The 25,723-nt window shown below is 42.8% G+C and overlaps 1 protein-coding gene across 2 annotated transcripts in view; it reads left to right on the top strand.

The window, feature by feature from the left end:
- LOC123144893 (regulator of nonsense transcripts UPF2) overlaps positions 1 to 10,582 on the top strand; it is a 17,841-nt gene extending 7,259 nt beyond the window's left edge. Inside the window, exons 5-17 of one of the 2 annotated variants that reach the window (XM_044564150.1) lie at positions 1,297 to 1,641; positions 2,184 to 2,288; positions 2,389 to 2,516; positions 3,241 to 3,414; positions 3,509 to 3,590; positions 3,976 to 4,251; positions 4,328 to 4,525; positions 4,825 to 4,926; positions 5,014 to 5,265; positions 5,368 to 5,586; positions 5,831 to 6,001; positions 6,663 to 6,848; positions 9,090 to 10,582. In XM_044564150.1, coding sequence (XP_044420085.1) covers positions 1,297 to 1,641; positions 2,184 to 2,288; positions 2,389 to 2,516; positions 3,241 to 3,414; positions 3,509 to 3,590; positions 3,976 to 4,251; positions 4,328 to 4,525; positions 4,825 to 4,926; positions 5,014 to 5,265; positions 5,368 to 5,586; positions 5,831 to 6,001; positions 6,663 to 6,848; positions 9,090 to 10,052 — 3,201 coding nt within the window. In that variant the 3' untranslated portion in view covers positions 10,053 to 10,582. Of the gene's footprint in view, positions 1 to 1,296; positions 1,642 to 2,183; positions 2,289 to 2,388; positions 2,517 to 3,240; positions 3,415 to 3,508; positions 3,591 to 3,972; positions 4,252 to 4,327; positions 4,526 to 4,824; positions 4,927 to 5,013; positions 5,266 to 5,367; positions 5,587 to 5,830; positions 6,002 to 6,662; positions 6,849 to 9,089 lie in introns of both variants that reach the window. The other variant, XM_044564148.1, reaches the window with a different exon arrangement.
- The last annotated feature ends 15,141 nt before the right edge of the window (positions 10,583 to 25,723 follow it).

The raw sequence follows: 25,723 nt of genomic DNA, 5'->3' as shown, positions 1-25,723 counted from the left end.
CGTCAGCAGTACACATCGTGTCACTTTGAGAGGGAGCGAGCTGATCGTGTGACTCAAATTCCCTGAAGTCACCTGCAACATGTTCAGAAGCACCAGAGTCTAGAACCCACTCCGGATCAGTTCTGTGAGCATCAATTGTGGCCTTTTCAGTGTCACCTTCATTTGTACAGATAAAATGAGCCGAACTTGGTGCTGCTTGGTATTCAGCGGTAGCAACAGTCGCTGCCGGTCCTCTACCCGTTTCCTCTACTTCCTTGCTAGCCACGACAGTCCTCTCCTCCTCGATGACCTCTACTTCACACGAACATCCATCATCCGGCCTCACCGAATCCTCCACCGCCAAGTTATTGAACATATCCACGACCTCACCACCTGCCATCTTCCTCCCAGGCAGCCACACGCAGCAGCTAGTCCCTCCTTTCCTCCTCGAACAGCCGCACGCAGCAGCCTGAGCACCTGCGGCTATTGCAGCAGCAGCAGCAACAAAACAGTTTCAGCAATAGCAGTTCCAGCAGCACCCTCAACAGCGCCTCCCGCCCCTCTTCCTACAGCAGCACCGGCACCCAGTAGTAGCGCCAGCTGCGTGCACCACCTCAGCAGCAGCACCAGCACCTGGCAGCCGTGCCTTCTCTAGCAGCCTGGCCGTTGCTGGCTCCCGCACCATGGCCGCCACCATCGCCGTCGCCACCTCGGTGGCCTGCGCGTGCCGCCCAAGCCGCGCCGCCTCAACCTCCTCCACGGCCGGCCGCGGCGGCAGCTCCTGCAACACCCTCTGGATGAGTCCGTCGAGCTCAACGACGTGCACAGCCTCCTTCCACTGCTGCAGCGCGCGCAGCCGCACCGCGTCCTCCCTTGCGACCTCCGCCGGGTGTGCCTCCTCTGCCGTGTCAGCCGAGGCCAGCACCGCCGCCACCGCGTGGCAGAATAGCCCCGCTGATCGCTCTGCCTCCTCTGCCGCCCTGTCCTTTGATACCATGTGGAACGGGTGAGGAGCTCAACACACTGTAGCTCGATGGTTCTGGCGGCTCTCTTCTCTGTTGCCTGGAGCTCTACCTGAACTAGGTCAGCCACCACTCTGGTGTGGGCCTGGGGCTCCTGGGCCAGTAGTACATGAGCCACTCATTCAACACATATGTTTTCAGTTTTTTTTTGGCTTATTGTGATCTTGCTGTTACATGGCTTCATCACGGCACTTTAGAATTTGAGGTTTATTTGATGATGAACATGTCAAGTTCCAAATACATCACTTCTATGTGGCTTTATGTGTTTTATAACCCTTCTAGCAATGTAATGTAGGTTTGCTCATTGCTTCATCAAAGATACAAGGACTTCTCTCCTTGCCTTATACAAGGTTTACTGAAGGTCTTCGTGCCTGGTAAATCTGGAGATGATTTGGATACAGACAAAAACTCAAGAGCTATGAAGAAGAGAAGCACCCTGAAACTACTGATTGAACTGTACTTTGTTGGAATAGTTGAAGATGCTAGTATCTTTGTAAACATTATAAAAGATCTTACATCACTGGAGCATTTGAAGGACCGGGAAGCAACTCAGACAAATCTGTCTCTTCTCTCTTCCTTTGTTCGTCAAGGGAGGTTATTTATAGGGTTACGGTCTCATGGTCATGAATCTTATGATGAGGTAAGAGATTGAAGTGCCAAAATAATTTAATTAGGTATAAAATGGTCTCAGTAAAAATGATCATGACATTTGACTTCAACTGTAATAAGTAGAGCTAGCTGCTCTTACTGAGTTCTAGGCACATCCTTTAGCCCAAAGTTACATTTGTATTTTGTTTTGAGTAAGTGCACATAATGTTTGCAGCCTTTAAAAATGATCAGTGAACACTTAAATTGATGAGTCTCCAACTAATGGCAAAGTGGGCTAACACAGATTAGGCTTTTAAAAAGCAGATGGCTGCCTTAAGTGAAAAATGGTTGGGAACCTCAGGTACTTTAATTGATTCATTGGTGCACAAGCCTAAGCATGGGATGGACCTGCATGCATGAAAGTATGAGTGATAAATGTGCCTGCGCTCACCATCCTATGCTGTTCTATATACTATTCTCAGGAGTCTACCAGTGCACCATTCCTGCACTTATATGCCACCTATTGGTCAGAAGACTGATATGTTTCAGTGCCCATACTGAGCTAACCTACCTATAAAATGTTGATTGATGCAGTTCTTTAAGGACTTAAATGTTACTGCTGATCAGAAGAAATTCTTCAAGAAAGCCTTGAACTCTTACTATGATGCTGTGTCTGAACTACTACAATCAGAAAATGCGGTAACTACTACACCCTTTCTGTTTACTACTTTGTACTTTTCTATTTGTTATCCTTTAACTATCTTCTGATATCTCTGTGCATGTACGCAACCATATCCAGTCTCTTCGTCTGATGGAGGCAGAGAATGCAAAAGTTTTAAGTGCCAAAGGTGAATTAAGTGATGAGAACACAGCTTCATATGAGAAGCTCCGAAAGTCTTTTGATCAGTTACTACGTGGTGTATCCTCGTGAGTATCTATTCGAGAATGCTATTATTAACCTCTCTGTGTTTACTCGTAGCAGCATAATTTGCAGTTTGTCTAGTTCTGGTATTTGTAGGTTGAACACTGTGGCATATGCCCTTTTCCTAAGGATGTATGGTTATAGAACACATAAGCACATGTCTGACCCTTGTAATTTACTAGCTGAATTTGTTGTTCCAGCAATACTATGCCACCACTGGGTTCTTACCTCTCATGCCCTATATCCTTGATAATGTAACAAAATAATATGGTTATATGGGAATATTGTATTTACTAAAACGGGAGTCATCCATGCTTACTGCAACTAGGAGACAACATTAGCTGTGTTGATAGGGTCGGCTTCCCTCATACGTACCTGAGAAGTTCAGCGGAGATTTCCTTTTGATTCTGTAGTCTACTATCGGTTCTTTCTTTATGAAAATTCAAACAATATTTTCTTCCTAGTTCATATTTCCTTCTAAGGAAAGACCTGAAAAACTGAAAACAAGTATTAAGCAAATGACGACACATCTCGACTAATTTAAAGCTAATACTATTTTATGTTCAGCTTTGCAAAAGACCATAGATGTTCAGTTAGCTGTATCTTTTAGATGTGTTAGAAATGAATAATTGTTAATGCTTTGCCTAATAGTATGCCAATTTTTTCGTTCGAATATGTATTTACTATTTATGTATGATTAATGAGGATCTGCAACCTTTTCCTTTGCAGGTTAGCTGAAGCTATTGACTTGCAGCCTCCGGTGATGCCAGATGATGGGAATACAACAAGGGTTACTACTGGAACTGATGTCACCCCCTCTTCGGGAAAAGAACCATCTGTGCTGGAACCTATTTGGGATGATGACGATACCAAGACTTTTTATGAATCTTTACCTGATCTAAGGTTCCTCTTCATTTTATCGCCAATTCTCTAGCTTGCCAACTATGTTATTTTACAAATTCTTCTTCTGAAACTACATAGTCTACTTTCTGAGCAGAGCATTTGTACCTGCTGTCTTATTGGGAGAGGCTGAACAGAAGTTGAATGAGCAACATGCTAAGGGCCGTGAACAATCTAGTGTAAGATTCTGATGCCTTAAAAGCAGTTCATTCTGCCAGTTCACTTGGCACTGTCCGAGAAGATTTTATAATACCTTTCTTTCTTTTATAAACTGAATTGTTTTTGAAGCGGTGTAAACTGGATTGTTAGATTCCATATGTCATTCTGTGATTATATTGCTTGTTTGCAACATATCAGCAGTTAAGAACTGATCTTTTCCTTTTTGGATAATTGTCTGACATTTTGAGTACATCCTCTTCTCATTTCTTCTGGATAGTAAGTATGAATAACATATAGCTTGTTTTTGAAGTGGTGTAAAGGTAATTTCTATTTTCTTTTGGTAAGCATTATTCTTTTCTTTGGGTTCAGCAGTAAATCATTGTATGCATCTTCTTTTTGAAGGAGTCGAATGCGGAACAAGAGACTGAAGTGCATGATAATGCTCAGACTTCTTCTGCCACTGAAGATCAACTTGAGGGAAAGGCAGATGATGTAGCGAAAGATAGTGAAGAAAAAGAAAAGGACAAGGGAAAAGAGGCAGAAAAATCGAAAGAGAAGGATTTGGACAGGAAAACTGAAAAAGATAAAGAGAAAGTAAGAGCCTTGGATGGTGGAAGTTTGGACAACCTGCTACAGAGGTTGCCAGGATGTGTGAGCCGTGATCTTATTGATCAATTGACGGTATTTACTCCTGCTGTATTGTCTGTCCTTTTCACAGAGGCTCATTATCATTCTCAAGCTACTTTGGTTTCTCCAGGTTGAGTTTTGCTACCTGAATTCTAAAGCAAGCCGGAAAAAACTTGTGCGGGCCTTATTCAGTGTTCCAAGGACTTCTCTGGAGCTTTTACCTTATTATTCTCGAATGATTGCCACATTGTCATCATGTATGAAAGATGTCCCTACTATGCTTCTCCCCATGCTCGAAGAGGAGTTCAACTTCTTAATAAATAAAAAGGTATGATCATAGTAACTCTTAGTTTCTTTGCTTTTTTTTCTTCTCATTGCTAAGTTCTTGTTTCCTATCATACTGATTTGTCTTTCTATCCCTGACAATATTTGCGATTTATTGTTAAGTCTAGAATCTAAGCTAAGATACTAACATCATTATAAACAGTAATTCATGGATCAAACAACTCCAGGACCTCCCCCACATCCTTTAAATTAGGAGAATCTTGGAGTTTAAATCCAGGGGGACAGGATATCTACATAAACTGATGTACTGTGACTAACTATTCTTCTCTGTTCTGTTTACAGGATCAGATCAACATTGAAACAAAAATAAAGAATATAAGATTTATTGGAGAATTGTGCAAATTCAAAATTGCACCAGCGGCTCTTGTTTTTAGTTGTTTGAAGGTATTGTCTTATACATGGAGTAGTAATTTCTAGGCTTTTTGCACTTCCACCTGTTGCTTAGAGAAAGCTTATTGTTTAATGTTGCAGGCGTGCCTAGATGATTTCAGTCATCATAATATTGACGTGGCCTGCAACCTTCTTGAGACATGCGGACGTTTTTTATATCGTTCACCTGAAACTACAATCCGCATGGCTAACATGCTGGAGATACTGATGCGATTGAAAAATGTTAAGAATCTGGATCCGCGCCACAGTACACTTGTAGAAAATGCCTACTACCTTTGTAAACCACCTGAAAGATCTGCGAGAGTTTCAAAAGTTCGCCCACCTTTGTATCAAGTAAGATTTTACTTCTTCTCTGACCATTTCTGTTTCTCTGATCCTTTAAATTCACTTATCTATGGAGTGCAATAATGAACAATGCTGCTTCTTCCTATGCAGTACATAAGGAAGCTGCTTTTCTCAGATCTCGACAAATCAAGTGTTGAGCATGTTCTTCGCCAGTTACGAAAGCTACCTTGGGTAGAGTGCCAGCAATACCTTGTAAAGTGCTTTCTAAAGGTTCACAAGGGAAAGTACAGCCAAGTTCACCTGATTGCTCTTCTCACTGCTGGGCTTAGCCGTTATCATGATGACTTTGCTGTTGCAGTGGTAGATGAGGTCAGTTCCTATAATTGATACCTTAAATGATGTTTTTGATACCAAAAGAAAAATCTGGTTGACATAATTTACATTCATTGCACAAGCATATATGTGACAAACTCACATGTCGATGGCAGGCAAAGTTACCTATTTTCGAGAGTACCTATTGACCTACGAGAATGGCTGTATTTAGTTTATTTTGGAGAAGGTGCAATCAGCTAGCATCCAATTGAGTTAATTTTATTTATCTAATTTGATTTAGGTTTTAGAAGAGATAAGGGTTGGGTTGGAGTTGAATGACTATGCGATGCAACAAAGACGACTTGCACACATGCGATTTCTTGGGGAGCTGTACAGCTACAAGCATATTGACTCCTCAGTTGTATTTGAGACATTATACCTTATCATTATGTTTGGTCATGGGACTTATGAAGTAAGCACTTACATCCTTGCTAACCTTAATTCATTTTCCGGTGCTATTCCTTATCATCGTTGAAATGTGGTTCAGATGCTGGCATGTGAAGACTTGTGTGATTCTCGTAATAATTTTAGATGTTGATAGAAGTGTTACTTAGATTTATTGGGTTTGGCTATAAGTCGGCATATCCTCTGCAGTTACCCTTCATGTAATTGCTTTTGGTTCAGACACCAAAATCATTTCCCCCAAAGGTTTCTAAATGCACTTCTCAAATTAGTGTGTCTATGTGTAAAATTTTAAGTTCAAATCCATTCTTTTTTAAGGGTACAAAAAATGAGAAAAACTATTCACAGCAAACTTGTCTCCTTTCCTGGCTAAGACATTTATATTTGATGTTGTATTTTAATAGTGCTAGAATACTAAAAGTGGCATCAATTTTTACTAAATGTCATGTTGATTTAGTGCTCAAATCAAAGTGCAAAAGGTGATTGCATGTTATGTACGGCACAATCTAAAATTGTCAATTATAAAGAACTGTTAAATTATTTCTTATGTGTGATACCTATTTGCACCCTAGAAATTTGATGACATTAACCTTAATTTCCTCTTTTTTATCATATTACTTATTGCAAGCGCATGTCTGAGAATGATCACTCTCTATTTCTTTCTTGCACAGCAAGATGTGTTGGATCCACCAGAAGATTGCTTCAGGATCAGGTTGATCATAACACTTCTGCAGACTTGTGGCCACTATTTCACTAGAGGCTCATCCAAAAGAAAGCTTGACAAGTTCTTGCTACATTTTCAAAGATACATTATTATGAAAGGCCCCTTACCACTTGACATAGAGTTTGACATTCAGGTTAGTTTCTTTCTCATGTATAACTTCACAACATGCATAAATACTTCTGTTAGTTCCTTTCTCGTGTGAACAGTTTGCCAACATGCATAAATATTCTGTGAGCTTACTCCATTATAAATGCCAATGTTCAGGAAATCGTTAACTGGTAACTGCACTGGCGAGTAGGGGATTAATAGGTGAATCGGCCAGTTAATCGGCCGATAAATTGGTTAACTGGCTGATTAAATCGGACGAGATTTTTAACAGTGATAATTGCTGAGCTATAAAGTAAAGAAATAACCATTCCCTCTAAGATGGATACAGTTAAATTTCTTTTTGCAAAAAAAGGATACAGTTAAATTTCTATTGTTGGTAGACAAGAATATTTATTTTTCTGCCTTGATACCCCCCCTGTTAAAATTCGAAAATGCTAAAAGTCTGATGTCAGATTTTTAGACATGGCAATTTATATTGACACGAGTATGGCCAATTTAGTTTGCAAGCACGGCAATTTAGGGCAGCCCGGTGCATGTAGCTCCCGCTTGCGCAGGGTCCGGGGAAGGGTCCGACCACTTTGGGCAGCCCGGTGCATGTAGCTCTCGCTTGCGCAGCACGGCAATTTCCTGGAAAAAAATTGAACTGAGACGGATTTACCATGCTCGCCAACTAAACTTGCCATCCTCGACGAACATAATTTGCCATGAAAAACGTTTGATTTGCCATGTCTAAAAATCTGACGTTGCTGGATATTCGGGTCCTAAAAGTTTGCATGAATCTTAAAGTTACTTAAAAAGGCTATCACCATATTAGCCTCCAGATCAAACGTATTGGATAGACTGATTTGGATACAAAAGACTATATTATCCTTTTTTATTAAAGGGATACCTTCTAATCTCCATCTTTAATCTGCATCGAAATCCATAAACTTTTCTAGGGGGTGTCTACCGAAGCAAAGTTCCTATCTTGTAGGTTCTACATTTGATAATGAGAAAGAAAGACTCGATCCTTCGAGTCAAAAGACTTTACTGTAGCAATCATAGCATTCACATTTGTAATAGTTAACCAAAGGAATGTTTTCGACGTGCATCTGAAGATCAGTGGAGCTGTTGATAGTTGAATATATTTTTGACGGGCATCTGAAGATCCATGCACTTACCGATAGGAGAATATTCAGGACTTGCATTTTTACATTCACAATGTTGCATGCTTATAAATATCATCATGCTTATGAAGATCAGTGGACTTCTTGATAGTCAAATATAGGTTACAACTTTATACCTAGTAGATGATGCAACCCTTTTGTTTCTGAGAATCAGGAACCATGTGGATCTTGCTCCTTTGTGACTTTGCTTTTTCTGAATTGGTGGAGCTAATCCAAAAAGAAGGAATAGGAGGAACTAAATTAGTATACCCATATTGCTGAAACCTTATTTTTCATTGAAAAACAGCGGCAAAACGGATTTTACTGAGCTAAAACCTGACTGTCTCAACCCAGGCTAGCACATAACCAATACTTAACAAGTCTCTATCAACCATCTATCCCACTCCCACAACTAGCTGATGAAAGATAGCTCAAATGTTTAAGTAGCGAAAAAGACCTCCCAAGTCCCATGAGGTGAATTACGGATTAAAATATCTCATAGAACAGAACACAGCAGCACTGAGCTAGCGACAACATGGGGCCCACTGCTTGTGTTTGAGCTCGGCGACAGCCAGCTCTCGTTCTGAAAGCCAGCTCCACCTTGTTGAAAATTATAAGAGTGCACACATATAACAAACGACGTGTGTTCGAACATTATCGTATTGCATGCTATATTTGATATTCCTTTTGCAACCAGGCAGCAAAGACCTGAACCATTCAAAATATTCATACCAGTGCGCTAGGCCCTTTTTTGCCCTTAGAGAATGTCGAACAACACTCTACAAAAACTTTTGGCTTCTGGATGCTATTAATCTTTTAAAAATAGAATGAGTAAAACAAAATAAACAATGATAAATGTATGGTGTCGAGCCTTGATTTTTGTAGCAGCAGCAAGGCACAAGGCACATGTTCCAAAGTAAATGCTATACAAAAGAAACAGGGCAATATCTTAGATGAACCTATTATTTTTGTAATAAGGCAATAAATGCTGTTTTATTGCTGTTGTTTTTGTATTAGGAGTTAAAAGAAAAGTCAACATGATAGTTTTAATGTAGAATCAAATATATTCCATAGCTCTACTTGCACAATCCTTCAGTGAGCTCATCCATATGTTCTTTCAGGATTTGTTTGCTGAGCTACGACCAAACATGACCAGATATTCATCAATAGATGAACTTAACTCTGCATTAGCTGAACTCGAAGAACACGAGCGTGCGGCCTCAGTAGAGAAACCTGAGAGTGAAAGGCACTCGGACAATGAATCTCAGAAAAGGCAGCCACATGATGATGGCAGGGGTTCAGCGAATGGAGCCGAGGGAAATGGTAAGGATCATGGAGAAGGCGCAGATAGTGAGAGCTATTCAGATAGTGGCAGCATTGGTGGTCATGAAGATGAAGAAGATCTTCTGTCTGAGGAGAAATCAAATGATGCATCGGAGAACGAAGGTGATGATGAGGACGATGGGATGCCTGTTGGTTCTGATGAAGATGAGGGTGTTGAGGTTAGGCAAAAGGTTGTGCAGGTTGATCCCAAGGAGCAAGAAGACTTTGACCGAGAGCTGAAAGCCCTTCTACAGGAGAGTTTGGAGTCACGTAAATCGGAGGTGCGTTCCAGGTCCAGTTTGAACATGAAGGTACCAATGAATGTCCTTGAAGGTTCAAAGGATGCAAGGGCTGTGGAGTCAGAGAGTGGAGAAGAAACTGTGGATGAAGAGGGTGGTAATGCTGGTGGTGGCAGCAAGGTGCGTGTTAAGGTGCTAATGAAGAAAGGGCACAAGCAACAGACGAAGCAGATGTTCGTCCCTGGCGACTGCTCTCTTGTACAGAGCACAAAGCAGCAAGAAGCTGCCGAGCTTGAGGAGAAGCAGAACATTAAGCGGAGGATCCTTGAATACAACGAGAGGGAGGAGGAAGAAATGAATGGCGGATCGTCACAAATGGGGAACTGGGGCCAAGGAGGGAGCAATACCGGTAGCAGTATTAGATCAGGTGGGCGGGGCAATTGGGATGGTTGGATCAGGGGAGGCGCTCGGCGTCACCATGCCGCTGGTGGTTTCTACCAAGGATATGGCAGGAGAAGATGAATGCTATAGTTGTCCTGAGGTTTTTGACAGGGCAACGGTGTCAAACTCCTAATGGAGAAGAAGATGCCTTGAATTTATTTGACAGGACGTTAACAGGATGATAGAAAGACTTTTCACCTCTGAATGTGTGAGTGTTGCGTCGACTATAGAGCCGAACCCACTTGACAATAAAACGACAATACCTCCGACGAAGGAGTAGAATGTCTGAAGGGGCTTTCTTCTGTTGAAGTTGTTCAGTTGGGTTGGTTTGTGAATGTGTACATGAAGGTTTTCTTTTATCTTGGAGGGACACCTTTGCTTCAGCTGTAAAGTTAGAGCGTGCATATCTACCTGAATGTAGATGTGGTGCTGCTATTCGCAAATCTTCCATGTACCAGAATTGTTGCTTGGATGCTTGTCAGTGTGTTTGTATAAACAATAGATGAGAATAAACACCCTGCCTTAATGTGCAACATTTGACATTGTATAGAGGCTGCGTCATTTAATTCGGATGATTTGACATTGTATAGAGGCTGCGTCAGTTTAATTTGGATCGGAGGGAGGGAGTAGTTATGTAAACAGGATATATAGTTCCCTGCAGACAGTAGTGGTGTAGCTGCAATATATGTGGCACTTTGAGTGGCCCAATCAAAATCAGAAACTGGGAGCGATCATATCGACAAGCTAGTTCCTCCTGATCTGATGGAATGATCAGTCCGCTCGCCACCTCCTGGCGCACTCGCGGCTCTCCTCACTTCCATGACCGTTGGCGTTCATCTGTCTGCCACGAGCTGATTGCTGCTTTACGCGGAATAATTACGACGGAGAAACCTTACCGAGTGACTGGGCATGCCCGATCGAGCATTTTAGCATCAGCTAAGCTTCTTGTGGCACCCACTTGCGTACGGCGGACAGCCACAACCCACGGATCTTGTTGTGCTCTCCATCTCCATGATTACCACATGCGTTTCTCTAGCTAGCTAGGTCCACAGGCGGCCATTGTTCCTGCTGCTGGCCAGGCCCATGACCGTGATAATGCGGCCCTGACCTGCGCGTACCAACAGCCAGCCAGAGAGTCGGGGTGAGGAACAAACTACCCTGGCCGTCCATAGTCGTGGCTAGCTAGCTAGCCATGATTCTCTCTTTAGGGAGCTATATCACTGGGAGAGAGAAAGAAACGGTTTCCGGGTGGCATCGAATCGATGCGGCCGGAATCTCTGAGCGTCGTGTCGACTCCGTGGAGAATCTGGTGTGGGTGGACGGCGAACCTTTGACCCCCTCACCGCAATCAGTGCTTAGATTCTGCATCCGCATCGCATTATCGGTCCGGTGGTGGTCTGGCTAGCCAGTATACCGTGTAGTTGCTGTCCGGCCGTCTTCTTTTCCATTTCAGTGCGTGCCTTGCCTTCTTTCGGGCGCATGTGTTGTCTGCTCCTGTTCCCGGCCGCCCGCCCGCTATTCTAGCCCTCTTCTCCCTAGTTGGATAGAGATGCATTTCCCTCTCACCGGCCTTATTGGCGTACGTGGAAAAGCAAGGCTGTGCCTTTCTTCGTGTGCAAGCAATCACCATTCACCAGTAGGAGTATATGCATGCATTTCCCCCCTCTTTTACGCATGGCCCAAGGGCCAAGGCTCGCCCCTGGATTTTGTTTCAGCAGCTTATCCTCTCCTAGCAGTTTCAGTTTACACATCTAGCACAAACCATGATCGCGACAGGCCGGGGTATATATAGTTAAACCTAGCTTTGCTTCTTGCATGCATGAATGCTGCTGGATACTATATGCACTACTACTTGCTGGATTTCCTACAGTGGATGCAAAATGGATGAGCATACATGCCGCTGGATACTATATGTACTACTTGCTGGATTTCCTACAGTGGATGCAAAATGGATGAGCATGCACGCGGTGGAAAGCTGGCTCATGTTTGTGGTGGCAAACATTCTTTCGATCGATGATTAAAATGTCGACTGAAAGATCTGCATCACGCACGCACTTGCCACTGCAGGGCGTGGCTCCTTTGCGCGAGGGTTTTGATTTGATCAGTCTGTGTATTCAGGTAGGGTCAAGCTCCCACCTTGAAGGGACTTGTAAAAATATGCCTTTTCTCTCTTCTACCTTTGTTCAGCCTTGTGCTTGCTTAGTGGCAACCACTACAGAATTGCAATTCTAATGCACTGATGCAGCGGTTCTGGCAATTGGCTCGGGGTTTTCACCGTTGCCTGGCGGAAAGTGAGCTTACATTTTTTAAGTTTATAGGTACCAAACATGCACGGGCAGTGAATAAGATCTCTCCTTTCCTGACTACACATGGAGTTCCTTTCTGGTGTCGGAATATAAGACGGAATTTCTTACGTAAGCGTACCGGCATAATTAGATATTTATAGATGTAATAACATAACAAAAGGGCTCTCTTTCAGCATCGATCCGAATCGACGCATGTTGCTCGACTAAAAATACTGTGAAAACACGTCGGACTGACTAGGGTAGCCGTGGAATAAAGCACTTTTCTCCCTCAGAAGAAAATAGAAGGAAACAAAGTGCTTTAGCTTCACCACCTCTAGTGATGAACACGCAGATAGCTATTGCTAGGGCGTAGCTAGCTTAGGAAAATCATGACTAAACTTTAGACCGGAGGAAGAAGAACCACTGTTCTAGTTTCAACCATTACTGCAAAAGCAGCAAAGCACTAGATGCCTTGTACCTGCATGCATCATGCATATGCTTGGCTTTCGCGCTCGATCGTCACACCATGTAAAGGTCTCACGAATTGCGATGGAAAGATCATTCGTGTGTCCACACTCGTAGTTTTTTCTTTGTAGTAGGGTGGAATTATTCTCACGTTTACTTAGTTTGCAATTATGACGATCTATTACGTAGCTTTCTCACAAATGTTTCTCTTAATTACCATGGAAAGAAATTAAAAACAACAAGTTACGACTAGGGTCTAGGGGCGTTGTATTGTGCGTTGGGTGTGGCCTTGCTTGGGCTGTTGTAAGTCAGGCCTGTCCCTTCTTGGGGCTTGTAATGACTCTTTTCTCTATCAATGCAATGAAACACAAAGCTTTTGCCCTTTTTAAGAAAAAGGAACTAAAAACAAATTGTAACATCCCAAAAATTTAAATTTTGAAATGTTAAATTAATTAAATAATTGTGATTGTTTGTATGATTGATTGTGTGAAAATGAGTGAAATTTGAAACTTTTTGAAAGTTAAATGAGAGGAAATAAAAGGACATTCCCGGTCCTTGGGCTATCATTGGCGACTTTAACCTAATCCTTCGCCCCTCCGATAAATCTTCCCCAAACTTCAACTCGATTGAGGCCATGCTCTTCTCTGACGCGATTCAATCCATGCGACTGCAAGACCTCCCCCTCCTCGACCGATGCTATACCTGGTCTAACCAACAGGATGCTCCCATTCTAGTTCGATTAGACCGTGCATTAGTTAACATGGCCTGGGCCCAACACTTCCCAGATAGCGCTCTCACCTCCTCCACTCGATCCACGTCGGACCACGTCCCAATCCAACTTTCTACGGCTACTCAAATCCCAAATCCATCGATCTTCTGGTTAAACAATGCTCTTCTAGCTAACCCCTCTTTCCGGGAGAGGGTGGCTTCAAACTGGGCCAGCGTAGGGTCCCGGCACCTAGGAAGGGGTTCGGTTGGGATGCTTGCCTTGCGCCTCAAGCGAACTCGAGAAATGGCCAAGAAGTGGTCGGCTAGCTTTCGTCTCCCCACCACTTTGGCCAAAAACTGCCACACCACGATCAACTTTCTAGACAAGATTGAAGAGTCCCGCATGCTCTCCCCCATTGAACTTCATCTTCGGACTTATTTCTCCAATCTTTTTACATCGGAGGTTTTATACCCAAATCAGGAAGTTTTGTCTCTTGTCCGGAGTAGAGTGACTACTGAGATGAATAGTGCTCTGCTCGCCCCTTATACTGCTGATGATGTTCGTAAGGCTCTTTTTGATATTGGCGATTTAAAGGCTCCGGGGCCAGATGGTCTTCATGCTATTTTTTATAAAAGATTTTGGCCCATGCTAGAGGATGATTTGGTGGATAAGGTCTTGAAAGCAGTGAATACTTGTACAATTCCACCGGGTTGGAATGATACTGCGATTGTGTTGATTCCCAAGGTCAACTCACCCGAGAAGGTAACCCAGTTTAGACCTATCAGTCTTTGCAATGTGGTATACAAAATTATCTCCAAAATGTTGTCGGCGCGTTTGAAGGTTTTACTACCTGATATTATCAGCCCAACCCAAAGTGCTTTTGTGCCTGGTAGATTGATTACAGACAATGTTTTAGTGGCTTATGAGAGCTTTCATACTATTAAAAATAAGAAGGGTGGGAAAAGAGGATTTATGCGCTATCAAGCTTGATATGCACAAAGCTTACGATCGAGTCGAATGGCCTTTTTTGAAGGGAATTATGTTGAAACTCGGTTTCCAGGAGAGATGGTTAAATCTTATTATGAAATGTGTCTCTACTGTTGAGTATAGGGTACGGATTAATGATGAAGAAACTGAAAGTTTCAAGCCTACTAGGGGCTTAAGACAAGGTGATCCATTATCTCCCTACCTTTTCTTATTATGCACGGAGGGCCTTACTGCTCTCTTGGCGCATGCGGAGGAGATTGGGAATATTTCAGGAGTCAAGGTTTGTAGAGAGGCCCCTACTATCACAAATCTCCTTTTTGCGGATGACTCATTAATCCTCATGAAAGCTAATCAACAAAATACGGAGACACTTAAATCAATTTTGGACTTATATTGTGCTGCGTCTGGACAAATGGTGAGCGTTGAAAAATCTAGCATATTTTTTAGCCCAAATACGAGTGGGGACATTAGAGAACAAATTTGCTCAATTTTAAATATCATGATCGAAGCTCTCAATGATAAGTATCTGGGCCTGCCTGCGCATGTGGGGTTAGATAAGACTGATTGTTTCCAATATCTGATTGATTGCATTGTTATGAGAATTAGCGGATGGAAAGAAAAACTCTTATCCACTGGAGGCAAGGAAGTTCTTCTCAAGTCTGTTGTTCAAGCTATCCCAACTTATGCTATGTCGGTCTTTAAAATTCCTAAAAAAAATTGTAAAGGAATAACTGACGAGATGTCACATTTTTGGTGGGCTGATGACGACAACCAGAGAAGGATGCATTGGATGGCGTGGTGGAAAATGTGTGTCCCAAAAAGCCAAGGTGGAATGGGTTTTCGTGACATTCATTGTTTTAATTTGGCAATGTTGGCTAAACAAGCTTGGCGTCTCCTTGAGAACCCAGATTCATTGTGTGCCACCATTTTGCGAGCTAAGTATTTTCCTGATGGAGATTTATTGAACGCAAAGTTAAAAAAGGGATCATCCTTCACATGGCAAAGTATTATGGCGGGGGTTAATACCTTAAAACATGGCTATATTTGGCGTGTTGGAAATGGTCAGAAAATTGATATTTGGGAAGATGCTTGGATCCCTAACTGTGCTAACAGGAAAGTCATCACTCCAAAGGGACAACATTTGTTATCAAAAGTGTCTGATCTCATTGACCCCTCTTCGAACAGGTGGGATGAGGATCTCATCAGACAGACCTTGTGGCCTGTTGATTTACAGCGGGTCCTTGCTATCCCTCTGCCTCAGTTTGATATGTTAGATTTTGTTGCCTGGAGTCATACAAAGAGTGGGATTTTTTCTGTTCGATCTGCATATTTTGTTGAGTGGGATTATCAACATGGAAGGAAACTTCGTCGTACTAATGGAATGGGTCGAACAAACTTTAATCCAATTTGGTGTAAGATTTGGAAGTTATCTTGTCCAGCGAAGGTGAAATTTTTTATTTGGCGGACGCTGCATGGTACTCTTCCATGTCGTGTTACGCTTGCTAATAGACACATGAAAGTTTCACCTTTATGCCCTTGTTGTGCTTCTGGTTTAGAAGACACAAAGCATATGTTGTTTCAGTGCCAGAAGGCAAAAGAGGTCTGGAGAAGGCTTGGATTAGACGAGATCATTGCTCAAGCTTGTGAAGTTGATCCTGCTGGAGAGGCGGTCCTCGAGTTTTTGTTGCTCATGCCCGACCAAGATTTATCTATTATGGGGTTCCAGAATACTCGGGAGATGATTGCCATTACGTCTTGGTATTTATGGTGGGAAAGACGTAAATTAGTGCACAAGGAGAGAATTCAAGATGCAAAACAGATTTCAATGGGGATACAAGCTCTTACGACTAATTATGTTGTTGCTTCGAGTCCAAGGGCTTCTATGAAAAGAGGGGGTTGGATTCGTCCCCCGGTGGGTTTTGTGAAACTTAATGTTGACGCTTCTTTTGATCATGATCTTCTTAAAGGTACGGCGGGGGCTGTCCTGAGGAACGACAAAGGGAAGTTTATTGCAGGGGGTACTTGGAAAATTGATCATTGCATCGATGCTCTAACAGCGGAAGCTTGGGCTCTCAGATTCGGTCTTTCACTAGCGCAACGTGCGGGTTGCAATCGCCTAGTTATTAATTCTGATAATTTGGAGGTTATTGAAACGATGAATAACGGCGGACGGTCAGCAGGAGCGGCGGCGGCAATCTTTGATGATTGCTATTTTTTGGCATGTGATTTTCCTACCTCTAGGTTTGAACATTGTAATAGGGAAGCCAATAAGGTTGCGCACGAGCTTGCTAGGTTGGCTAGATTTTCTTCTACCATTGATTGGTTTGAGGAGCCTATGTTTGAGATTGTACCATTCCTCACAAACAATGTATCTGTTATTTCCGTTGAATAAAGTCCATTTGTTTTTCAAAAAAAAAACTTCATCTTCGGACCGCGGTCAAATTATCCTTACACCGCTTTAATGCTGGTCTTGCTGCTTACTGGCGGCAGCGTGCTAAAATCAGAGACTGTGTTCTCGGCGATGAAAACTCGGCCTACCTTCACGTCTGTGCCTCCGTTCGCTATAAAAACCAAATCAAATCGCTTGAGGTGGATGGAGTCTCCTACACCTCTCAAGTGGACAAGGAGCGCATCCTGCTGGGTTTCTTCAAAAACTTAGTTGGAACCACGGTTCGGGCGTCCTTTTCTTTCGATCTCCCCTCTCTGTTGGCCGGGTCCTCCCTCTCCGCCTCTCAGGCTAGGGAAATCGTGCGTCCTTTCATGATCGAAGAAATTAAGCTTGCTCTATGGGGCATGAACGATAACGCAAGCCCCAGACCGGATGGCTTTGGACCCGCTTTCTGCAAAGCAAATTGGAATCTAGTCAAAGACGACCTGCTCAATCTCCTAAATGACTTTCACTGCGGCAAGGCCGACTTGAGACGCATCAACAAGGCTTATATTGTGCTTCTTTCGAAGAAGCTGGGAGCTACCCAACCCGAGAATTTTAGGCCCGTCTCTCTCCAAAACTGCGCGGTAAAGATTGCCTTGAAATGCTTGGCTAATAGGGCCCAGGATCTCATGCCAGATATTATTCACTTCGGCCAGTCCGACTTTATTAGAGGAGAGGCATTGCAGATAACTTCCTCCATGCCACCGACATCGTCCAAACTTGCTTCAAAAGGAAAACACCTACTATCGTCCTTAAACTAGACTTTCAAAAAGCCTTTGATTCTGTCCTGGGACGCCTTGACCGCCATCCTACGAGCCAAAGGCTTCCCCTTGCGGTGGGATAGCTGGATCAGATCTCTGAATGATACCGCCAACTCTGCTATCTTGCTAAATGGACGCCCAGGTCCGTGGTTCCCCTGCAGATATGGTCTTAGATAAGGAGACTCCCTCTCCCCTTACCTTTTTCTGGTAATCGCCGACGTTCTTCAGCGTATGATCATTCATGCTTCTCAATCTGGTATGCTCTCTCACCCTCTAGACGATAACGTCCCATGCCCGGTACTGCAGTACGCCGATGATACGTTGATCGTGCTGCCGGCGATCGCGGAACAGTTGCACCACCTCAAGCAGTTGCTATTGCAATTCTCCTCGGCCACTGGACTCACTATTAATTTCCACAAAAGCACGTTCGCCCCTATCCACGTAGACTCAGACACCTCCCATAATCTCGTAGCGATCCTTGGTTGCGCTGTCGCCAGTTTCCCGTAGTCCTACCTAGGCTTACCCCTGTCCACCTCCAAACTGAACATCTCGGCCTTCTCCTTTTTGATCGATAAAATTGACCGCAGGTTGGCTGGCTGGCGGGGCCTTTTGCTCTCCTTAGCAGGTAGGGCAATTCTAGTCCGAGCGGCTCTTCGTGCCCTACCCATCTATACTATGAGTGCGCTGCTGCTTCCTATAGGGACGCTTCAGGAAATTGACAAACGTTGCAGGGCCTTCTTCTGGTCGGGGCAAGACAAAACCACGGGAGGGCAATGCAAAGTGGCCTGGGACCTAGTGTGCGCGCCGTTCATAAACGGGGGTTTAGGTTTCTCCTCTCTCAAACACATGAATGTGTGCCTACTTCTTCGACACCTGTCAAAGCTACATGACTCTAACTCTACTCCGGCAGCATCCTACCTAGTTAGCAAATATGGCTGGTCTCCCACTCACGACCTTTGGGGATTCATCTGCATCGCCAGTGTGGCGCGATATTATTAAACATCTTGACTTCTTCAGGTCCATCACCTCGGTTAAACTCGGGAGTGGGACCACCACCTCATTTTGGAATGACCTTTGGCTCCCAGACACCCAAACTACTCTCGCTTGCCAGTTTGCTCCTCTCTACACACACTCCAATAGGCAGTCGACCTCTGTCGCACGAGTGCTGGATTCGCCAGAACTGAACCTCGATCTTGCTCCTCGGTTATCCCTTGTAGCTGAGAATGAACTGGCTACCTTGCGTAATATTATGGCTGCAGTTAACTTGGATCCGCAGGTTGACGATAACAGGGTTTGTAGGCGTGAGGGCAAGGCACTTTCCACCAGGTTGGCCTACGTAGCGATATGGCATGAACACCCGACGGACCCAATGGCGGCTGCGAGATGGAAAAACTATGCGCCCAACAAGTGTCGAATTTTCATGTGGCTGGCTCACAAAGATCGTGTCTACACCAATGAGCGAAGGTTGCGTCGCTCAATCGCTACCTCTGATGCCTGCCCGTTCTGCGGCACCTGCGAGAATATCACCCACCTCCTCCTCCGCTGCCCCGCTCTACGACCGCTCTGGGATGGGCTTGACAACCTATATAGGGGGTCGCCTACCAGCATTGGAGATATCTGGCGACAGGCCCCAAGGGACAAAGTGCGCTCTACAGTTCTCATCACAATCTTCTGGAACACCTCGAAGCGCCTGGATGCCAAGATCTTTCGACAAGAGACCTTGCACATCCACCACATTGCCAGGGTAGCGGTGGACGAGTTGAAGCTTTGGTCTCAAAGATGCAAGAATGCCCAGCGCAAATCGCTCCTCCAAGATTGGGGCTCTATGTTGTTAAACCTTGCCGCGAGATTGTAACCTAATATATTCTTGGGCTACCCCCGATACGTCTTCAACGTATCTATAATTTTTGATTGTTCCATGCTATTATATATTCTGTTTTGGATGTTTAATGGGCTTATTTATACACTTCTATATTATTTTTGAGACTAACCTATTAACCAGAGGCCCAGCCCGAATTGCTATTTTTTTTGCCTATTTCAGTGTTTCGCAGAAAAAGAATATCAAACGGAGTCCAAACGGAATGAAACCTTCGGGAACGTGATTTTCGGAACAAACGTGATCCAGAGGACTTTGAGTGGACGTCAAGCAACAGACGAGGAAGCCACGAGGTAGGGGAGCGCGCCTACCCCCCAGACGCGCCCTCCACCCTCGTGGGCCCCTTGTGGCTCCACCGACCTACTTCTTCCTCCTATATATACCTACGTACCCCCAAACCATCAGAAGCGCCCATGAAAACCTAATTCCACTGCCGCAACCTTCTGTACCCATGAGATCCCATCTGGGGGCCTTTTCCGGCGTCCTGCCGAAGGGGGCATTGATCACGGAGGGCTTCTACATCAACACCATAGCCTCTCCGATGATGTGTGAGTAGTTTACCTCAGACCTTCGGGTCCATAGTTATTAGCTAGATGACTTCTTCTCTCTCTTTGGATCTCAATACAAAGTTCTCCTCGATTCTCTTGGACATCTATTCGATGTAATCTTCTTTTGCGGTGTGTTTGTCGAGATCCGATGAATTGTGGGTTTATGATCAAGATTATCTATGAACAATATTTGAATCTTCTCTGAATTCTTTTATGTATGATTGGTTATCTTTGCAAGTCTCTTCGAATTATCAGTTTGGTTTGGCCTACTAGATTGATCTTTCTTGCCATGGGAGAAGTGCTTAGCTTTGGGTTCAATCTTGCGGTGCTCGATCCCAGTGACAGTAGGGGAAACGACACGTATTGTATTGTTGCCATCGAGGATAAAAAGATGGGGTTTATATCATATTGCATGAGTTTATCCCTCTACATCATGTCATCTTGCTTAAAGCGTTACTCCGTTCTTATGAACTTAATACTCTAGATGCATGCTGGATAGCGGTCGATGTGTGGAGTAATAGTAGTAGACGCAGAATTGTTTCGGTCTACTTGTCACAGACGTGATGCCTATATACATGATCATACCTAGATATTCTCATAACTATGCTCAATTCTATCAATTGCTCGGCAGTAATTCGTTTACCCACCGTAATACTTATGCTATCTTGAGAGAAGCCACTAGTGAAACCTATGGCCCCCGGGTGTATTTTCCATCATATTAATCTCCCGTTATTTCCATTATTGTTTACTTGCTTTCTTTACTTTTACTCTTTATCATAAAAATACCAAAAATATTATCTTATCATCTCTATCAGATCTCACTCTCGTAAGTGACCGTGAAGGGATTGACAACCCCTTTATCGCGTTGGTTGCGAGGTTCTTATTTGTTTGTGTAGGTGCGTGGGACTCGCGCGTAGCCTCCTACTGGATTGATACCTTGGTTCTCAAAAACTGAGGGAAATACTTACGCTACTTTACTGCATCACCCTTTCCTCTTCAAGGGAAAACCAACGCAGTGCTCAAGAGGTAGCAAGAAGGATTTCTGGCGCCGTTGCCGTGGAGGTGTGCGCCAAGTCAAGTCAAGATTTGACTCCCAACAACAAGCCATTTTTGGTGCCGTTGCCGAGTCTACACAAGTCAAGACATACCAAGTACCCATCACAAACTCTTATCCCTCACATTACATTATTTGCTATTTGCCTCTCGTTTTACTCTCCCCCACTTCACCCTTGCCGTTTTATTCGCCCTTCCTCCATTCAATCTTGTGTTATCATGTGCCTTCTTTTTGCTTGCATCTTCGCTTGCTAAGAGTTTATGGATCCTCATCCACTTGCTAATCTCTTTAAGAGATCCAATTATGATGAACCTATTGCTAGTGAGTTGAGTGCACTAGATTATCTTTATGAGGTTTTGCTTGAAATTCGTGAATCTAAAAATTGAGATGAAGTACTTTATGAAGTGATTCACGATAGATCTCTGAATAAAAAGCATGATTGCAATGATTTTATTATAAATTCTATTTATATAAATTATGCTAATAATATGCAAAACCCTAAGCTTGGGGATGCTAGTTTTGCTATGTCTACTACTTGTTGCAATGATCATGATTGGGGTGATTTTTCTTATGATCTTGAAAATTTGTTTAAGCCTCATGATGAATATGAGATTGATAATAATGTTTACAACAATATTGAAAGTGGGTTTGGAAGAGTGTCAACTTTAGATCCCACATGTAATTATTATGAGAGAGGAAAATATGATTGTAGAAATTTTCATGTTACTAAATTACCTCTCGTTATGTTGAGATTGCTATCGTTCCTTTCCGCTTCCTTGCATATGCTAGTTTTTGCTTGCTATGATAATTTGTTTTCCTATAAGATACCTATGCATAGGAAGTATGTTAGACTTAGATGTGTTTGTCACGTGTTTTATGATGCTCTCATTGTGCTTCAATTCTTGTCTTTCATGTGAGCATCATTAAAATTACCAATGCCTAGCTAAAAGGCTTTAAAGAAAAGCGCTTGTTGGGAGACAACCCAATATATTTCCTTTCTGTTGTTTAATAAATATTTGATCTAGCCTCTGGTTAGATGTGTTTTTATGTTTTAATTAGTGTTTGTGCCAAGTTAAACCTATAGGATCTTCTTGGATGATAGTTATTTGATCTTGCTGAAAATTCCAGAAACTTTATGTTCACGAAAACAATTGTTTAAAATCACCAGAACGTGATAAAATACTGATTCCAATTGCAGAAGATCAATAAACAAATTATATAGGTCTTCCTATTTTGGTAGATTTTTCTGAGTTTCAGAAGTTTGCGTTAGTTACAGATTACTACAGACTGTTCTGTTTTTGACAGATTCTGTTTTTCGTGTGTTGTTTGCTTATTTTGATGAATCTATGGCTAGTAAAATAGTTTATAAACCATAGAGAAGTTGGAATACAGTAGGTTTAACACCAATATAAATAAAGAATGAGTTCAGAATGAGTTCAGAATGAGTTCAATACAGTACCTTGAAGTGGTGTTTTGTTTTCTTTCGCTAACGGAGCTCACGAGATTTTCTGTTGTGAAGTTTTCAAGTTTTGGGTAAAAGATTTGATGGATTATGGAACAAGGAGTGGCAAGAGCCTAAGCTTGGGGATGCCCAAGGCACCCCAAGGTAAATCCAAGGACACTAAAAAGCCAAAGCTTGGGGATGCCCCGGAAGGCATCCCCTCTTTCGTCCTCACCCATCGGTAATTTACTTGGAGCTATATTTTTATTCACCACATGTTATGCGTTTTGCTTGGAGCGTCTTGTGTGATTTGAGTCTTTGTTTGTTAGTATTCCACAATCATCCTTGCTGTACACACCTTTTGAGAGAGACACACATGATTCGGAATTTGTTAGAATACTCTATGTACTTCACTTATATCTTTTGAGCTATATAGTTTTTGCTCTAGGGCTTCACTTATACCTTTTAGAGCACGGCGGTGGTTGTATTTTATAGAAATTATTGATATCTCATGCTTCACTTATATTATTTTGAGAGTCTTAAACAACATGGTAATTTGCTTTAATTGTGAAATTAATCTTCCATATTGAGTTCATTGAATGTTATGAGAAGTTAGATACTTGATAAGTGTTTTGAGATATAAAGGTGGTAATATTAGAGTGTGCTAGTTGAGTAATTGTGAAATTAAAAAATACTTGTGTTAAAGTTGGCAAGTCCCGTAGCATGCACATATGGTAAAAGTTGTCTGACAATTTTGACACATAGGTGTTCTTTTATTGCTTTCCTTATGAGTGGCGGTCGGGGACGAGCGATGGTCTTTTCATACCAATCTATCCCTCTAGGGGCATGCGTAGTAGTACTTTGCTTCGAGGGCTAATAAACTTTTGCAATAAGTATATGAGTTCTTTATGACTAATGTGAGTCCATGGATTATAAGCACTCTCAACCTTCCACAATTTTCTAGCCCCTACGGTACCGCGCATTGCCCTTTCTCACCTTAAGAGTTGGTGCAAACTTCGCCGGTGCATCCAAACCCCGTGATATGATACACTCTATCACACATAAGCCTCCTTATATCTTCCTCAAAACAGCCACCATACCTACCTATCATGGCATTTCCATAGCCATTCCGAGATATATTGCCATGCAACTTTCCACCGTTCTGTTTATTATGACACGCTTCATCATTGTCATATTGCTTTGCATGATCATGTAGTTGACATCGTATTTTGTGGCAAAGCCACTATTCATAATTTTTTCATACATGTCACTCTTGATTCATCGCATGTCCCGGTACACTGCCGGAGGCATTCACATAGAGTCATATTTTGTTCTAAGTATTGAGTTGTAAATAATAAAAGCGTGATGATCATCATTATTAGAGCATTGTCCCATGTGAGGAAAGGATGATGGAGACTATGATTCCCCCACAAGTCGGGATGAGATTCCGGACTAAATAAAAAAAGAGGCCAGAAAAAGGCCCAAAAAAAAGAAAGAGAAAAAAAGAGAAAAAAATGAGAGAAAAAGTGAGAAGGGACAATGTTACTATCCTTTTTCCACACTTGTGCTTCAAAGTAGCACCGTGATCTTCATGATAGAGAGTCTCCTATGTTGTCACTTTCATATACTAGTGGGAATTTTTTCATTATAGAACTTGGCTTGTATATTCCAATGATGGGCTTCCTAAAATGCCCTAGGTCTTCGTGAGCAAGCAAGTTGGATGCACACCCACTTAGTTTCTTTTGTTGAGCTTTCATATATTTATAGCTCTAGTGCATCCATTGCATGGCAATCCCTACTCCTCTCATTGACATCAATTGATGGGCATCTCCATAGCCTATTGATTAGCCCCGTCAATGTGAGACTTTCTACCTTTTTTGCCTTCTCTCATAACCCCCATCATTATACTTTACTCCACCCATAGTGCTATATCAATGGCTTGCGCTCATGTATTGCGTAAGAGTTGAAAAGGCTGAAGCGCGTTAAAAAGTATGAACCAATTGCTCGGCTTGTCATCGGGGTTATGCATGATGAGAACGTTTGTGTGACAATATTGAAACATAGCCTAACTATATGATTTTGTAGGGATAAGTTTTTTTGGCTATGTTATTTCGATAAGACATAATTGCTTGGTTAGCATGTTTGAAGTATTATTGTTTTTATGTCAACATTAAACTTTTATCTTGAATCTCTCGGATCTAAATATTCATGCCACAATAAAAAGATTTACATTGAGAATTATGCTAAGAAGCATTCCACATCAAAAATTCTGTTTTTATCATTTACCTACTCGAGGACGAGCAGGAATTAAGCTTGGGGATGCTTGATACGTCTCCAACGTATCTATAATTTTTGATTGTTCCATGCTATTATATATTCTGTTTTGGATGTTTAATGGGCTTATTTATACACTTCTATATTATTTTTGGGACTAACCTATTAACTGGAGGCCCAGCCCAAATTGCTATTTTTTTGCCTATTTCAGTGTTTCGCAGAAAAAGAATATCAAACGGAGTCCAAACGGAATGAAACCTTCGGGAACGTGATTTTCGGAACAAACGTGATCCAGAGGACTTGGAGTGGACGTCAAGCAACAGACGAGGAAGCCACGAGGTAGGGGGGTGGGCCTACCCCCCCAAGCGCGCCCTCCACCCTCGTGGGCCCCTCGTGGCTCCACCAACCTACTTCTTCCTCCTATATATACCTACGTACTCCCAAACCATCAGAAGCGCCCACGAAAACCTAATTCCACCGCCGCAACCTTCTGTACCCGTGAGATCCCATCTGGGGGCCTTTTTCGGCGTCCTGCCAGAGGGGGCATTGATCACGGAGGGCTTCTACATCAACACCATAGCCTCTCCGATGATGTGTGAGTAGTTTACCTTAGACCTTCGGGTCCATAGTTATTAGCTAGATGGCTTCTTCTCTCTCTTTGGATCTCAATACAAAGTTCTCCTCGATTCTCTTGGACATCTATTCGATGTAATCTTCTTTTGCGGTGTGTTTGTCGAGATCCGATGAATTGTGGGTTTATGATCAAGATTATCTATGAACAATATTTGAATCTTCTCTGAATTCTTTTATGTATGATTGGTTATCTTTGCAAGTCTCTTCGAATTATCAGTTTGGTTTGGCCTACTAGATTGATCTTTCTTGCCATGGGAGAAGTGCTTAGCTTTGGGTTCAATCTTGCGG

Source organism: Triticum aestivum, chromosome 6D (genome assembly GCF_018294505.1).
Source record: "Triticum aestivum cultivar Chinese Spring chromosome 6D, IWGSC CS RefSeq v2.1, whole genome shotgun sequence".
NCBI classification, from domain to species: domain Eukaryota; kingdom Viridiplantae; phylum Streptophyta; class Magnoliopsida; order Poales; family Poaceae; genus Triticum; species Triticum aestivum.
Note: the sequence above shows the minus strand (reverse complement) of the source record. Positions and strands in the feature narration are given on the sequence as shown.